This window comes from Scylla paramamosain, chromosome 28, assembly GCF_035594125.1.
Source record: "Scylla paramamosain isolate STU-SP2022 chromosome 28, ASM3559412v1, whole genome shotgun sequence".
Lineage (NCBI taxonomy): Eukaryota > Metazoa > Arthropoda > Malacostraca > Decapoda > Portunidae > Scylla > Scylla paramamosain.
The window spans coordinates 1,523,090-1,541,166 of record NC_087178.1 but is presented as its reverse complement, the minus strand read 5'-3'; the positions used below and the strand labels follow the sequence as shown (position 1 = coordinate 1,541,166).

Here is an 18,077-nt window from a genome sequence, read left to right as displayed (position 1 = left end):
CCGCCTTCCACAGTTCCTTGACAAGTGGATCAATAACAGCCACACGAAGCCTCGGTAACGTATAATGCGGAGCTCTGGAGGTGGTGATCACGTCTTAATACTCGGAAATGTGGCCACCATTACACACACACACACACACACACACACACACAGCGCAGACTCCTCTACCCAGATAAACTCACACGAACACACACACACACACACACACACACAGCGCAGGCTCCTCTACCCAGACAAACTCACACGAACACACACACACACACACACACCCACACACACACACACACACACATACACACGCATACGTATGCGCAGACTTGAAGCAAACGGCAGCACCTGTTTCTTGCTTGGTGAGTGCAAGAGGTTAAGAAAGGACCTGATGGAGGTCTTTAAGTTATATAGGGAATATAAAAGGGTGACATAAGCAGAACTCTCAGGGTCAGTAATCAGGATAGGACAAGAAGTAGTGGGTTTGGGCTGATAGTTAGATTTAAAGAAAAGATAGGAAGGAATTGGTTTTCATATAGAGTTTTAGATGAATGGAATAGACTTAGTAATCAGGCTATTAGTGTGGAGTCATTAGGGAGTTTTAAAAGAAGATTAGACAAAGTCGTGAATGTGGATGATAGGTGGAAATCGGTAGGTATGTTTCACTCAAGGAATGTCACGGCTTCTTGCAGCGTCCCTTATTTTATGATGTTCTTATATCCTCAAGTCGCCAGCATTGTGTCCTGGACGGGTCAAATTAGGTCAGCCTGCTCTTGACCTCCGTGTGTTACCTTAATGTTGGTGGCAGGTAATCACAGGTAACGCAGACTGTCTCCCTACAGGCCACGGTGTGTGTGGAGGCAGAAGATCCAGTGGAGATGTGTGCCGGGTTACCCTCGCGTGTGCTGGTGATGGTGGTGATGGTGCTGGTAATGGTGGCGGTGCTTGTTCTTGGAAATGGTGAGTGTGTGATAGTGATAGAGTCGAATTTTTTCTTACTTCTATTTGAAAAAAAAAACATATATATATATATATATATATATATATATATATATATATATATATATATATATATATATATATATATATATATATATATATATATATATATTATTACACTGTGCAACAAATATACGGGAGAGAGAGAGAGAGAGAGAGAGAGAGAGAGAGAGAGAGAGAGAGAGAGAGAGAGAGAGAGAGAGAGAGAGAGAGAGAGAGAGAGTAACAGAAAAACAGGCCACAGCATACCTTGCGGTCCTCACGAGGTGACCTGACCTAGGACTACTAAGGTGATAGTACAAGAAAAGGACAGAAAACCAGAAGGATCCCTCCCCATCCTCCACTCTTTCCGACATAAGCCGTACAGGAAAACAGGTCGAAAAGAAATACCTTACGGGGTCAGAGAAGGAAAAACCCGATGGAAATTTTATAGGAAAGAAAATAAATGAAATGAGGTGCCTCCACTTCCTGAAGGCAAAGAAGTTAATCACTAACAAAACAAACGCTGTTAGCCGCGGATTGCAGGCAAAATATTTGTCAAGACGGCGTTTAAAAGTCCCTACGGTGTTGCAGTCTATCACGTCTCGAGGAAGCCCATGCCATAGGTTGACTACTCGATGGAATTTTATTTTTTTTTTCATGAGAGTTGAGGGATTTCCCAACAGTTTTACAATTGCTCTATCTCGTGTAATTTGAAGAATCTATCGTGAAATATTTATTGCAGTCTATGTTATCAATGCCTTTGATGACTTTAAACACCTGTACTCGTATTGTCACCTCTTAGTCTTCTTTGTGTTAATGGGAATAGATTTAATTTTTTAAGACGCTCTTCGTATCATTTGTTTCTTTGGCTTGGTATCATTTTTTTTTACTCTACGCTGAACTCGTTCTAATTTATTAATGTCTTTCTGGGAAGAGGGGCACCATGTTTGAACGCAATATTCCAAAAGGGGACAGTCTAAAGAGCATACAAAATGAGGATTGTGTCCTTAGACTTATAATCAAAAGATCTGCCGATTAAGTCAGTTATCTTATTCGCTTTCTTTACAACTGAACATTGTTGGCTAGGTTTTAGGCTACTCGATATTGTTACTCCTAAATCAATTTCACTGTCAACACTTTTAAGTTGGGTACCGTTTAAAATATACCCTTTGTGAAACACTGCACTTTTCTGCATTGAGAGAGAGAGAGAGAGAGAGAGAGAGAGAGAGAGATGGACAAACAGATTGAACAGACAAATGGACATACATCTGTCTTTACGATTCAAGTCACTTATTGTCTCGAAACATCATTTGTAAATTAAGTGTGTGTGTGTGTGTGTGTGTGTGTGTCCCATTCCAGTGAATATGATACAGACAGTTAGAGCGGCAAGAAGCTCATGTTTATCAAGTGGGCGGGGACTGACCCTGTGTGTATTATTAATGAAGGCAGAGAGAGGGGAGCAGGGGTGCTGTCACTTGGTGGTCGGGAGGAGGGGGAGACTGGGGCAGGAAGTGCGATGGGGAAAATTGATGGGGGGGAAATGATGGATAGAGAAGGAAGAAAATAAATATGGGAAGAAAGGAAATATGCGAAGAGGATATACGTGTGTGTGTGTGTGTGTGTGTGTGTGTGTGAAATGTCAAATTCTGAAGTCTGTGGCGTCAAAATTTAATATAGTTAGATCAAGCTCAAGGCCATTAAGCTGATGAGTTGTGCTCGGAAACTTTGTATTGCGTTTAGTGGTGGTGGTGGTGGTGGTGGTGGTGGTAGTGGTGGTGGTGGTAGTGGTGGTGGTGATGGTGGTGGTCTCAATTCAATAACGCGTTTAAGTGCCTGAGACATAAATGTTTAGAGCAGCGACGTGTGGCGTGGTCCAGGTGTAGGCTCCTTGACCTCAGTATGATAGATTTTTTCTTGATAGGGAGTGTTGGTACAGTAAATATCATAATTCTAACTTTGAAGCAACTTATCTTCATTATTACGAATAGAAGAAAATAATATTACTTTCTTCTCCCTCTAGACAATACACACACACACACACACACACACACACACACACACACACACACACACACACACACACACACACACACACACACACACACACACACACACACACACACACACACACACAAACACACACACACACACACACACTGGATAAGACATCATCCATTTCTTTCTAATCAATTATTTATCTCTAATTTTCTTCGTCTCTCATTATAAACCCTCATTTTTCTCCACTCTGTACTGTAATCATTTGTCTCTGCTTCTCTCTTTTTTTTTCCTCACCCAGTAGTCATTACCCCCTATTTCTCCCTTTTTTCCTCACCCAGTCTAGTAGTCTTTTCTCTGTTTCTCCCTTTTTTCCTCACCCAGTAGTCATTTCTCTCTGTTTCTCTCCCTTTAGTACTTTCTTTGTTTCCTTCCCTCACCTCTTTCATCCTTCTTCATCCTCTCATCAATCTTCTCGGTCGATTGTTGAAGGACAAACACGCCTGTGCCTGGAAGTCTCATCAATAAGGTCAACATTGTAGCTTTCAACACACACACACACACACACACACACACACACACACACACACACACACACACACACACACACACACACACACACACACACACACACACACACACACACACACACACATACACGAAGACAACTATTCCTCCTTCTTTAGCCATCTTCCGCCATCCAAACCTTACAGATTCAGTCACGCCCGCAGAAGCACAGCAGGGGTTTAAAGTACTGGAGATACCGAAGGAGGAGGACAAGGGGAATGTAACCTACCACTACCCTCTGGACGCCTCTCGCTCCTTCAACGCCTTCACCGTCTGCTTGAGGATGCGCCCTACCATATTTTACTTCACGAACAATCTTGTAAAACTCACTTTGGGAAATAAGGAGGCCAGTTTTGTTTTCCACTCTAGTATGTTGTTGTTGGTTGTTGTTGTTGTTGTTGTTGTTGTTGTTGTTGTTCTCTTTCTTCTTATCTTTTATTTCTTCTTCTCTCCTTCTATTTATTATTCTATTTCTTCTATTTCTTCTTCTATTTCTTCTTGTATTTCTTCTTGTATTTCTTCTTCTTCCTCTTCTTCTTCTTCTTCTTCTTCTTCTTCTTCTTCTTCTTCTTCTTCTTCTTCTTCTATTTCTTGTTCTTTTCTTCTTTCTTGTTCTTGTTCTTGTTCTTTTGTTTCTTGTTTTCTAGTTCTATTTTTTCTCTTCTTCTATTTCTTCTTCTATTCTTCTTCTGTTTCTTCTATCTCTTCCACTTCTGTTTCTTCTGTTTCTTTTTCTATTTCTTCTTTTATTTCTTCTTCTATTTCTTCCTCTTCTTCTTTTATTTTTTTTCTTCTTCTTCTCCTTCTTCTTCTTCTTCTTCTTCTTTTTCTTCTTCTTCTTATTATTATTATTATTATTATTATTATTATTATTATTGGTGTTGTTGTTGTTGTTGTTGTTGTTGTTGTTGTTATTATTATTATCATTATTATTATTATTATTGTTCTTGTTCTATTTTTTGTTCTTGTTCATATTCTTGTTCTTGTTCTATTTCTTTCTTACTTCTTCTTCTTCTTCTTCTTCTTCTTCTTCTTCTTCTTCTTCTTCTTCTTCTTCTTCTTCTTCTTCTTCTTCCTCTTAGTCTTCTTTTATTTCTTCTATTTCTCCGTCTTTTGTAACCTTCGTCCTTCTAGTAGTCGTATAGCATTTGATTCCCCTGAGGGTCAATAATAAAGGTTTAGATCTGGCTCTCTCACGCCTGCATACTCTTACTCTTCTTAATCCGGGTACTTGATCCTCCTTGTCTCCCCTTTCTCCCCTCGACAGCTTTCCAGGTGAAACGAATCTGGTTGACGGTAGCTGATGTCTGGATCCACTTTCCTCTCAGCTCCAGGTTTCGAATCCTCAGGTGCGTTCATCTTCCTTTTCTTCTTCCTCCTCCTCTGCCTCTTCCTTTTCCCAATGTTTGTAGTAGTAGTAGTAGTAGTAGTAGTAGTAGTAGTAGTAGTAGTAGTAGTAGTAGTAGCAGCAGTAGTAGTATGTAGTTTAAAGAGTAGAAGTAAGATTATTATTATTATGATTATTATTATTATTATTATTTTCATTATTATTATTATTATTATTATTATTATTATTATTATTATTATTATTATTATTATTATTATTATTATTATTATTATTCAATCCATGCAAGGGCATCAAGGGAAGATTATAAAACTGAGATAGACCCAAGCAGGATCCCTCCTATGAACAAACATGTATGTGAAAAATCAAAGAAGGAAAAGTTAAACAAAAGAAAAAGATAAATAGTAAGTTAATAGGAAGGTGTTAGCTTTTGTTTTAAATTTATCTATGGCAACTTCAGAAACCATTTCATCAGGAAGTAGATTCCACACTTCAGTCAAATTGGGGATAAATGGACGGGAAAATTGGTTTGTTAAACAAAAAACTTGCTGAAAAGCACGACCATTGAAACGTAAATTATGACGTGTTTGGCGAACAGGAATAAACTGAGGCGGCAATGCTCTGTGAAGAGAATGTTCATTATTATTGACAGTTGTGAAAAATATGGTCATTGCACCAACCATTCGACGATGATGAAGCTGCATGATGAGATTAGGCAGTAAATACTTTATTAAGTTTTAAGAGCGATCCAAAAGTTTTAAATGAAATGGAGCAGCAGACAACAGTAATCTTTGTAGTGTGTGGAAGAGGAGGGAAGAGCAAGAAGGAAATTGTAAAGGACATTCTCCTTCAGGTGGTACCATCTGTGCTTCATCCACGACCCCAGCAGGAGGGAGCTGGTGACGGTGGTGGACGGCCACACAGAGTACAGAGCTGCCATTGCGCCACCCACGGAACCTCTCAGAGCTGACATGCTCTACCTCGCAAGCGGACCTTCCGTGAACAACAAGAACTACGTGGGAGACATCAGCCAGGTGTGACCCTGTGTGCTCTTGCGGTGGTGCTGCGGAATCCACTATGTAGAACAGAACACTCAAACAGGTAACCCCGTTATGATCTCAAGATTTCTTTCTACCTGATACTCAAATGTTCTTCCTCCTCCACCTCCTCCTCTGTCGTTATCTCATCAGTCAACTGTTTCATCATCACGTTCTCCTTTCACAGGTGAATGTCTGGACCAGAGCCTTGGCCACTAAGGAGATTCTCGAGTTAGCGGAGTGTCACAAGGATCTTGCTGGGGACTACGTCTCCTGGAAGGACATGGAACTGCCAGGTCTGACTCCACGCACCGTGCCCCACACTCTCCTGTGCCCACGTCATAATAACACTATATATTTTGTGTTTCCTTCTATACTGTACGCCACAGCCCGATACCTCTGCACGGCGCTTGGCTCCTCGCTTCCGCAGCCCGCCACCTGGGAGGACGTCACCGCCCTGGTGTCCCTGACACATGCCGCAGGACTGTCATACGTCTCGCGATACGCAGTCTGGATGCCCATCAGCGACGAAGAGAATGAGGGTATCTGGCGGTCTGCTCTGGACGAGGACGCTGCTCCTGTTCTTCTATGGTCGCATGGAGAGCCCAATGGTTTTACTTACGAGAACTGCGCCTACGTATCACAGCAAGGTATACACGACGCCAGCTGCGAGGACGCGACTGCGACGGCGGTGTGCCGGGTGGAGGACCTGCCGGTGTTCATCCTGCACAACACAGAGAAGACACTGATGTCATTCGTGGCTGACCAGAATGAGGCGAAGGAGTTAGTATTTCGGGGCTTCGACGGCAGCGCCATCGTGAAGGTGAATGGCTTCTGGAGTTGGGAGGGACCAGACAACAAGACTCTGGCAGTGCTCAGTGATGAGCATTTCCAATTTCCAATGGGTGGCCGAGAATGGCATACCCAAGAGGGAAGCTCTCTTATGCTGCTCACCGCATGCCCTGACGGTCACTTCACTTGCAATGACGCCAGCTGTATCCCAATGGAACACCACTGCGACTCCAAGTTTGATTGTAAAGACATGAGTGACGAAGACTCTTGTGTTAACGTGTTAATACGAAGTGCTTACCAAAACTGGCTGCCTCCCCACCACGACGCCCGCCACATGTTGATCGCTATCACCTTCCATGTAATGACGGTATCCGTGAGCACTGAGGACATGCATCTCGAGCTCACTTTTAACCTCTCCCTCTCCTGGACCGACAAGCGCCTTCAGTTTTACAATCTGAAGGAGTCTCGACCCAACTGGCTTACCCACGATGACCTGCAAGAAATGTGGACGCCACATGTGCTTTTTCCAAACGCGAAAGGCAACGAGTACACCATCGTGGACCAGAACACCGTAGGGCACGTCAGCAGGAATTGTAAGCCAGATATCACAGGTATCATGGCTGCCCATGAAGGTAGGTATGCATGTCACCCTCTCTCAGTCCTTCCATTTCCCAATCCTACAGCCTCCCACACTTAAATCTTTACCTTTGTTTGGCTGATAGGGCCTCACTCCGCCAGCATGTTTTGAGCTGCTGAGAATCCATCATATCAACATTTTTTCCTTTGATGATCATTATTATCATCATTCTATAAATCAAAATCTTTACAAATAAATATTTTCCCATTCACCTGATCTACTCCTAAATATCTTCTAAATTCATCAATACAAGAGTTTTTTTTTTTTTTTTTTTTTTTTTTTTTTTTTTTTTTTTAAGGTCTGTATACAACTTATCATTTTCATAGACCTGCTACAGTAGGTAATAAGGAAAAGAACAAGGTATAAGTACATACATTTGTAATGCATTTACATACGCCCCTTCACCGTCTCTAATCTCACTCCCGTGCTGACGGTGACGGTCTTTGAAGGAATATCCTAACATCTTACAGAAACGACATGTGTAAGAACAAAAATAGAAAACGTGGATGCGAGAACCACAGATTAGAAAACGTATTATTGAGGGGTAAACTTAACTAAAAGACTGGCCGGCTTTCTATCCCCCACCCACACTTATTCCACCCGCATTTGCTCATACCTCTCATTCTCACATCTCTTTTGCTTCACAGTGGAGGTCTTCTCGGGGTCCTGCAACCCAATAACGGTGACCAGACGGTACAAGATGCGCTTCAACTGCGAGTTTGACCTGCTGCTGTACCCCTTTGACCAGCAGACGTGCCAGGTTCCTCTGCTGTTTCAGACCAACATTAGGGACTATGTCAAGTTTTCTTACACTCAGTCCCAAGTCAAGTACACTGGTCCCTCCAAGCTGAGAGAGTACGAGGTGGGAGTTGTTGTTGTTGTTGTTGTTGTTATTATTATTATTATTATTATTATTATTATTATTATTATTATTACTATTATTATTATTATTATTATTATTATTATTATTATTATTATTATTATTATTATTTTTATATTATTATTATTATTATTATTATTATTATTATTATTATTATTATTATCATTATTATCGTTGCTTTTTCTAGTTTTTTTTTATATATATATGAGTTATGAGGTGTGTATTATCTCTAGTATTTCTCTCTCTCTCTCTCTCTCTCTCTCTCTCTCTCTCTCTCTCTCTCTCTCTCTCTCTCTCTCTCTCTCTCTCTCTCTCTCTCTCTCTCTCTCTCTCTCTCTCTCTCTCTCTCTCTCTCTCTCTCTCTCTCTCTCTCTCTCTCTCTCTCTCTCTCTCTCTCTCCGTCAGGTGGATTCCGTACTGCTGCGGCCGCCGAACGTGTGTAAGGACCAGAGTGACATCTGCTTTGAAGTTCCCTTGAGGCGCCTCTCCAGCCACGCCGTGCTCACCATGTACACGCCCTCCCTCATCCTGCTCTTCCTCAGCTACATAACTCTCTTCTTCAATCCCGCCGTCTTCGAGGTTCGGATTATGGCCACTCTTACTTCGCTCCTTGTTATGGCCACTATATTTACACAGGTGAGTGGTGTGGTAACGTACGTACAGGTGATAACAGCAGTTTTTTTTTCTTCTTTATGGAATGATTGGTATTAGTGTTCCTTTGATTAGCTGCTGGTGAGATTGTGGTGTGTTTTCGCTATCTCTCTCTCTCTCTCTCTCTCTCTCTCTCTCTCTCTCTCTCTCTCTCTCTCTCTCTCTCTCTCTCTCTCTCTCTCTCTCTCTCTCTCTCTCTCTCTCTCTCTCTCTCTCTCTCTCTCTCTCTCTCTCTCTCTCTCTCTCTCTCTCTCTCTCGAACCTTTTCCCTTGTACTATGATTATCTAGTACTTTTTTTCCTCGCCATCTTTCCCTTTTATGCTTTTCTATATTGAGATTACAGCATTACTACTCTTAAGGGCTTTTCCTCCCTTGACTCCCTTTCTTTCCTCCTCTTCCCCCTTCCTCTCTGAACCACTTTGCATACTGCACCTCATTGTCTCCCTTTGAAGCCTCCAGAATTCCTCCCCTTTTGTCTCCCACGTCACTTTCCTCCCTCCTCAGAGCTCCTCGTCGCTCCCCACCACGTCCTACATCAAGATGCTGGACTTGTGGCTCCTCACTTGTATCCTTCTCGTCTTCCTCATCGTCATTTTCCACACTTTCATCGAACATTACCGGCTCCTGAAGAAAGGGGAGAGTGAGGGCAAGGCATGGGCTACGAGGGTGGTTGTTGGTTGTCTCTCCCCTCCCTTGGATCTCAGTCACGCCGAGAAGTGTTCCCAAGATCCACAACAAAAGGCGCCTTCGACTCGCACCAGCAGCACCACCACCACTGCCTCCACCACCATGGATTCGCTCGTCTGGGCTGCTAAAATCACGCTGCCTGTTGTTTTCCTGATATTTCTGATTGCTTACCTCATATTTATTATCACCTTCAATAGCTGGTGATCTCGAGGAAAGCAAAACAGAGACGCGAAGGAGAAAAAAGTAGCTATGACAAGGAGAACTTAAGACACTGAAATGACCGTCGCCTCAAAAATATGGGTTTGAGATATATTAGCATGTGTTTGGCGGCTTCTCCGGCGACTATAAACGGGTGTAACAAGAATCTGATGTTTCGTCGCTTGTCATGCCATCAGTAGTGCCGTCAAACCAAACCTGCTTCTTTAAGGATGTATTGATTGGTATGTGTCTAGCGGCTTCTCTACCAACTGTTACGCGGTGTGCCAAGAATCTGATGTTTTGTCGTGGCATCAACCTGCCGTCAAACCAAATTGCTGCGTAAAGGAAATTTAGTTTACTTAGTTTCTTTATGTCTGTTACAGCCAACTATCTTGCCATTTTGAGATCTCGTGTCCTGCAGTGAAATTATTAGATCAATATAAAAGATGAATGGAAAAGTTTAATGTCAGTCGTTGAAATATGTAACCAAATCAAAGGCACAGATATAGTGTAGTCAAGCAAGTAGATGGCACATGTATGATATAGTAAAACGAGTAAAAGACACGTAGTACATGATAAAACTTGATGCATCAGTTTGTTACTGGCAAAAATAAAGGTTTTCTTGACTTCCTGCTTTATTGCACTAGTGACAAATCTCGCCTCTCTCACCAGCAGCAGTCAGTCATCGTTATGTTACAATGAACTTGGGATCTGTCCTCTGGCACATTACAGTATAGTGAACAAACCAATACCTGATGAACCGCATCGTGCAGAAAAATCGAGACTCACATTCAGAAACACATTTACTTGATAACGTTACTGTATCTCTTTGATGTCTTCAGAAAATCACTCTCTCTTTTCTCCATTGAATTCTCCAAGACTGTCCAGAGAGGAATCCAATGAGGGTGTCTGATATACCTGGAGACTCACGTGAGACGAGTGTCGTGACAGAAGGAGCGAGAAGGAAATGGATAGAAAGAAGGAATGAGGGAAAAGTCTGGCTCTGCTGTGCTAAAAGTGCAAACCAAGGCATCGTGAGTCAGATGAGGTGTCGTAACTTCCTATCTGAGTTTGCTGTGTCAGGAAAAATTGCACTTATTTCCTAACGTATGAATTTATACATTCACGTGTGTCTTGTTTCTTTAACCTTGAAATGACGCTTTAAGTCCCCGGGCATGCGAACAAGAAAAAAAAAAACTTTATTCTCATTTATCTATTATTATTATTATTATTATTATTATTATTATTATTATTATTATTATTTTATTTTATTTATTTATTTATTCTTTTTAGATACTCCATACTTTTATCGCCATTGTTGTTGCTGTTTTTGTTGTTGTTCTTCTTGTTGTCGTTGTTGTGATGGCGTAGGTAGTGGTGGTGGTGGTGCTGGGAGACATGGCAAGACTCCCACCCAAACCTGTACATCCAACGGTGCTGTGCCTCACCTAACCCTTATCCTGCCACACCCACACCCACGCCACCCACCGCACATCCCACCCGCCCCTGCCTTCACCTCGTTTAGGGGGGAGGGAGAGGGTGGGGTAACTCCTACTGGTGACACGGGAGGAGAAATCTGGGAGTGGGAGCGGCGGGGGGGGGTCAGATCATGGCACCCTTAGCAATTCCAGTGCTTGGCGTGGTTTCTAAGTCGTGTTATATTTTACTCTTTATACATCGCTGTCTATGTTGCCGCTATGCTGACATCCCTTCACCAACACTCTAACGGCGCTGTGAGTAAGGAGCAGTGCCTTGGCTGTGTGGAGGTGAGGCGTTATGAGGGCACACGGGTTTGAAAGCAGCATCTGGCACCCGTGAAGAGAGAGGGAGAGAGTGATTCCAACACCTTGAACGCTCGGCACGCTGCGGCTGGCTCCAGTGTTGTCTCCCGCGCTGCCCCTGCACACCTGTCTGCAACTGTGCCCTCTCCCGTGCGCTCCCTCCTCCCTCTCTCCTGCAGCACGGTACGTACACGCTTCACGCCCCTCACCTGCCAAGGATACGAGGTTCGAGTATTGCTGGTCGTCAGGAAGAGTGGAAAGTGGTGAAAGGGAGAGAGTGTAACTTGCGACGCGTTGGGTAGAGGCGGCTTTCACTTCCCTACACTGAAAGGAAGAGTTGGTGTGAGCGCCTGGAGTGTGACTAAAGGCTTCCTGCTGCTGTAGAATCTTGGTTACTCGTTTAGTGAGGTAATGTTTCGAAGGAGTAAAGGTGTAGGTGAAACAACGGAGACGAACGGTGCGCGAATGACATCAGCTATAAAAAGAATCACCTTGATCCCTGTGTGTACGTAAGTGCCACCTTGAGCCCCACCTGTGAGCGGCCCACCAGGTGTCATGAGGTGCAAGTGATACGAGGAAGAAATAAAATAAAGAATAAATTAAATAACGGCCATCACAATAAAATAAGTAACATTAAGGATTACACGCAGATTAGTACTGCTCATATACGACCTTGTGTGTCCTAATCACCACCACGGTAACATCCAGGTGTCCCACACATCACTGTCCTTGGGGAGTCCTGCACGTGGGAGGGAGGGTCGGGCGGGAGGGAAGGAGGGGAGAGACACTAACTTCGTATTAAGGTTTGTGATGAAAGGCAGATGACGTCACTTTGCAGGAAACGACTACAAGAAATATAATCGACGGATGACCTTCGTGAGAACTGCTCAGAATAATTACTAAGCTTCATTATGGCTCTAAATGACTAGTATCCGGGTGGGCGTAGGATAGAGAAAGAAGGAAAAAAAAAGTGGTGTGTGTGTGGGGGTGCAAGGGTAGGGCGTGTGCGTGTAGACTTGTGCGTGGGTGAAGAGAATGAGGCGGGGTTCCAGATGAGTAATCAGGTAAGCGTTGATTGCGCAAAGCCACTCAGGTGCTAAATTTCACCTGAGAGCAGAGGTGAGCTTGCGGAACGGGAGGAAAAAGAGGAGGAGGAAGAAGTAAATGTGACCATGAGGGGCTGGAAGTGAAAGTATGAAATCTGGAACACATTATGATGAAGATGAAAGACCGAGAGTTGCGTGAGGTGGGACGGCAGGGATGGAGGTGATCAAATACCCGATAGATAAAGGGAGAGGACAAACTGGCATCCTTGTGTATAGCGTTAACAATTAAACACTCAAGGACGAAACTATGTTATTACTTCCCCTTTCTTCCCCTTTTTTATACGTAGAAAAAATAAAAAAGCAATCTGGAAGGGGCGCGAGGATACTGAAGGTGGCATAGAGGCATACACAGATGGAGACGGAGAGGAGGGCGCCTGGTGGGATTTAGTAGTGGGCGAGGATGCGCGTGGGCGTCTTTCTCCGTATATGGAGGAGGTAATACCCGGCGTCCCCCTGCCATCCTACTGCTGGCCTCCTGGTGCCGTTATTCCCCCCGTCGCCGCCTGCAGGAGACCCGTAGAAGGGGCGGATTGGGTGTGAAGGCTGCAGGTGGTTTATGAAGCCTTGTTTATGTTGACTTCTTCCTTCAGTGTTGAGGTTTTGAGGTACTGGTGTCCCCATGAAGTTGACATTTTGTTTGCTTCCTTAGGTTCACTCTTGCTGGTACACGTAGTAGGAAAATTACAACACACATCCACCAACTTAGTTTTATTATTATTGTTGTTGTTGTTGTCGTTGTTGTTGTTATCGTCGTTATATAAAAAAAAAAAATTCTGAGAACCGTATGCTTTGTGAGGTCCGTTTCAAAGCTAAATTACACACACACACACACACACACACACACACACACACACACACACACACACACACACACGCACGCACGCACACACACACACGGGCGTGGGAGAGGGCGCGTCGGCCAGCAGTGGGCGGCCTTGAGTCGTGGGAATGCATCGGGTTCTCAAACAAACAACAGGGAGAAAATAGCTTTGTGATGCATTTCACTACTGAGGACCAGGAAGCAATCTGGTCGCGGTGACGGAACGGAAAGGAAGCTCACCATGTCAGAGAGAGAGAGAGAGAGAGAGAGAGAGAGAGAGAGAGAGTGTTTGTGTAGATTTACGAAACAATATTCTTTTCTTTATTTTAATTTATTTTTTACTTTTTATATTCACGTACATAATTTAAAGGGGAGAGAGAGAGAGAGAGAGAGAGAGAGAGAGAGAGAGAGAGAGAGAGAGAGAGAGAGAGATATCAAATTACTAAACATCCCTTTTCTATCGAACTTTCTTTTACTTTTCTTTCATTTTTACTTTTCATATCCTCATGCACAATTTCAATTTGCATGTTCACTTATCTTCATAACACTATTATCATTTTTCTTATTGCCATTATATTTCTCCTTGTTCATTTTGCTCACTTGGTCACGTCTCCATTCGGGGAAAAATTATGACGCCATTTAGGTAACACACATACACACACACACACACACACACACACACACACACACGTGGAGACAATTGAGTTTAGGTCATGTTGGTAATTGGACCTGTCTTTTTTATTATTGTTTTATAAGGTGAAGCTCGTGACATTTAGGCCTTGCTGCGTGTGTATGTGTGTGTGTGTGTACGTATGTATCTCTCTTCTTACTCCTTCATTTCATCCAACCATCTGCTTCAGTCGACCGTCTCTCGTCTATATGCAGGTTCTTACGTTATCATCTTATCACACACACTTGTTGCTAATACTGCATTGCAAACGTTTCCTTCCTGTAGATGCGGGCGGTTATCCTGGTGCTGGTGTCCTTGGCGGCAGTGGTGGCGGCGGGACCTACCATGAAGATGTACGAGAAATCCAACGACAAAATCTACAAGCGGGGTAAGGCTGAGAAGCGCGGAGGGTGAAAGGAAAGGGGAGGAGGTGGAGGAGGAGGAGGAGGAGGAGAAGGAGGAGGAAGAGAAGGAGGGACGATATTTGAAACACGTCCGTAATCTGAGAAAACGTATTTGTAAGCGTTGAAATATAAACACTTCACTCGCCTAGACCACTTCACTTTTCAGACCATTAAATATTAAAAAAAGTTTACATAATTTTTGGCGGTTTATAGAATTATGATTTAGTGGTTTAATTTACCTATCTGTAAATGTTGTGACAAACTAGAGATCTCGAAGCGGAAGGATAAGGAACAGTAGAAAGCAGTTTTTAATCACATTACAGAAATTGGACATAAGGAACGATAAGTGAAAAGAAAACGAAATAAAACTGTGTAGTATGTAAGATGAAAATATTGCAATTCGACATGCATTTGTGAGGAAGGAATGGATGTAAAATGAGTAAAAAAAAAGGGAAGGGTGGTGACGACAGGACAAGTTCTGGAGTCACGGGTATGGGCTATGGTGGCTGGAGGGAAGGAGACCATGTAGGGTGAGGTAGGGGAGGTGCATGGGTAGCATTCCAAAATAATGTAAAAAAAAAGGGAACCGTTGCAGTAATTTCCACCCTCCGTACCTCCTTCCCTCCTGTGTTCCTTTCATCTCTCCCTCACCCTTTGCACGTAACGTTCCCTTGCGCTTCCCTACCGGCTGTCCTTTCTTCACCCTCCCCTCCCCTTCCCTCAGTGCTGGTACCTGTGTCCTCCACCGTGATCCCCCTCGAGGACTTGCCCGTGTTGAAGGTGGGCGCTGGTGTGGGCGTGGGCTCTTCTATCACCATTGATGAGAAGCTGCGGCCTGACGGACCCGTGAAACTGGTGACGAGTAAGTAGACAAGCTTTGACGGGTTGGGTTCCCTGTCCTGCTGTATCGGATTCTCTCTGTCTCTGTATACGGTGTGTTGTGGATTGGTGCCGTGTTTGTTTATTAAGAGTTGCTGGTTTTTGTTTCACTGTGTTGCTAGGAACTTATCTCTTCATCTTTCAGTATTCTGTGATGCATTTTTTTTTTTTTTTTGTGAGGTTATTTTTGTTTACGGCAATACTGTTAGTTGTTGTTGTTGTTGTTCTTGTTGTTGTTATCATTATTATTATTATTATTATCATTATTATTATTATTATTATTATTATTATTATTATTATCATTATTATTATCATTATTATTATCATCATCTTCATCATTATCATCATTATTGTCATCATTATTATCATCATCATCATCATCATTATTATTGTTATTATTATTATTATTATTATTATTATTATTATTATTATTATTATTATTATTATTATTATTATTATTACTATTGTTATTGTTATTATTATAAACAGTAGTACGTAATAGTATTAGTAGTAGTAGTAGTAGTAGTAGTAATTGTTGTTGTTGTTGTTATTATTGTTGTTGTTGTTGATGTTAACAGCAATGTCAATTCTCGAATCTATTTTCTCGTCACTTCACCCCTTCTTTTCTCACACTGCCTTCTCTCCCTGGCACAGTCCACACCCTCGACAAGAGCAAGAAGAAGAAGGCCGAGAACGGTAAAGACTCCACCAGCGCCGCCCTTATCGAGGAACTCACTGAGGAGGAATACAAGACCCTCACACAGCAGAAGCAGGAGTAACGCTGTCGCCTGCCCTCCCTCCTTCCCCATCCCTAACAAGAGAAGGGGAAAAAAATGAAGTCTGATTGAACACCAAGTCGACGGTTCATCGCACTTTCATAAGAGCGAGGTGATTGTAGTATGTGTGTGTGTGTGTGTGTGTGTGTGTGTGTGTGTGTGTGACCCTCACCCTGCCTTCTCCCTTCTTGATACATAATTATCTGGACCGTGGCCCGTTGTGCCTTTGACATGAAAACCAACGAAATGTAGTCATGATGCTCCTCTAGTCAGTTCATTCACGTCCAATGCAAAGAAAGTGAACAGTTCGCTGGTTTTAATTAATTTAAATCACGGATATATTAAAAAAAAAAACATTTCGGAAAGTTATCCATTACTGTGCTTTTCCTCCATGTCATTTTATAGTAGAATTCCTCGTTTTTTTTTTTTTTCCGACGATATGACCCTTTTCTTTATTTATTTTTGTTTTTGTGATCGGTTGAGGGTGACACACAGATGGGACGCCCCCACGGAAGACGCTCGTGCTCTGCTCCCTCGGCGGACAGCAGCACCACCCTCCTCCTGTGGGGCCTTGATGGATACACAGTACTGGGACGCCGCCATTACTACATAGAGCTTTAAACTAACATACAGGTGCATAGAGAGAATTTCTTTTCTATAAATTCTATATATCTAGTTGCTAAATGAGTGTTTGCATTCGTAAGGAGTGACGTGATGTGCTTCCCCGAACATTATACGAGTATGTGTTGTGAGTTTGTTCTCGGTTGTGGATTTTTTGTTTTTCTTTCTTCTGATTTTCATCGTAATAGCTACGCAATCAAATCATATGTATATTATATATCATATAGATAGATGCTGTAGAACAGGGGTGTCAGACTCAAATCCTCTCGAGGGCCAATGATGCACCTGGTTATTGTCTCGAGGACCATCAGATATTTGGTAATTACTTATTTGGTAAGACTGAAGATTACAATTTATTTTGCTGGTCATCCTGGTTTACCAAAAGTACATTATTTGGGTTCATTCGAACTTACACGTGTAAAATTTGTCTTACGTAATAAATACAACACTAATTATTACAAAGAAAGGTGACAATAAAAATTGTCACCTTGCGGGCCACTTGAGACCATCCCGCGGGCCACATTTGGCTCGCTGGCCATGAGTTTGACACCCCTGCTGTAGAAGTTTTGTGTGTTAAATCCACCTTATATTACCTATAATTTTTCGTTGCGGTTATTGTTCATCAAACAAATATTTGAAGATCTTTCAGCACTTCTGAAATCCTCTTATTCATTTTCATTTATTTTTCTATTTTAATATTTATATATTCATTTATTTACTCATTATTGTTATCGTTATTATTATTATTATTATTATTATTATTATTATTATTATTATTATTATTATTATTACTTCAAGCTTAACATTTTGATCTGCCTGACATCACACATGCAGTAAGTTTCTTCTCGGTAATCTGAAGAGTACATATGATTACACGGATCACTTCACGTCTCAAGCACACACGAGTACCTTTCCCAGTAGCCTATCTATGAGGTGGCCACTGCCAAGGTTATACGACGTGAAATAATAGAGATGTTTATTTACAAAAAGAGTGACTAATTTGAATCAGAATACTTGTAAATAAAATTTTTAACAAATTAATGAGATTATATGACCATGATGTATTTTAAGTTGGTTGTATTTAAAATGTTACTTATGAATTCTCTTCCACTCATGTAAAGGAGAATTTATATGCACAATGAAGAGGGAGTACGTGTGGAAGAGGTGTTGGGAGAGGCAAAATGCTTGAACAAGGATAATGGGAATGTTTGCATAGGGAGAGGTGGTGTCTCCTTTGTCTTAGGGGGAGGGAGGTGTCCGA

At 42.3% G+C, this 18,077-nt stretch overlaps 2 protein-coding genes across 8 annotated transcripts in view; both read left to right on the top strand.

Annotated features, from left to right (window-relative positions):
- The window catches only part of LOC135114675 (uncharacterized), a 143,023-nt gene extending 132,467 nt beyond the window's left edge, over positions 1-10,556 (top strand). For 3 of the 7 annotated variants that reach the window (XM_064030548.1, XM_064030547.1, XM_064030550.1), the window contains exons 5-12: positions 816-948; positions 3,678-3,899; positions 4,799-4,880; positions 5,730-5,910; positions 6,101-7,337; positions 7,990-8,204; positions 8,628-8,858; positions 9,379-10,556. In XM_064030548.1, the coding sequence (XP_063886618.1) occupies positions 867-948; positions 3,678-3,899; positions 4,799-4,880; positions 5,730-5,910; positions 6,101-7,337; positions 7,990-8,204; positions 8,628-8,858; positions 9,379-9,765 (2,637 nt within the window). In that variant the 5' untranslated portion in view covers positions 816-866 and the 3' untranslated portion in view covers positions 9,766-10,556. The remainder of the gene's footprint in view (positions 1-815; positions 949-3,677; positions 3,900-4,798; positions 4,881-5,729; positions 5,911-6,100; positions 7,338-7,989; positions 8,205-8,627; positions 8,859-9,378) is intronic. The other 4 variants (XM_064030551.1, XM_064030549.1, XM_064030554.1 and 1 more) reach the window with 3 other exon arrangements.
- A 1,010-nt stretch (positions 10,557-11,566) lies between these two features.
- On the top strand, positions 11,567-17,857 carry LOC135114669 (uncharacterized). The gene is made up of 4 exons (XM_064030545.1): positions 11,567-11,723; positions 14,422-14,524; positions 15,265-15,402; positions 16,074-17,857. Exons 2-4 carry the CDS (start codon positions 14,422-14,424, stop codon positions 16,196-16,198), a joined length of 366 nt encoding a protein of 121 aa, XP_063886615.1. The 5' UTR covers positions 11,567-11,723; the 3' UTR covers positions 16,199-17,857.
- Positions 17,858-18,077: the final 220 nt, after the last annotated feature.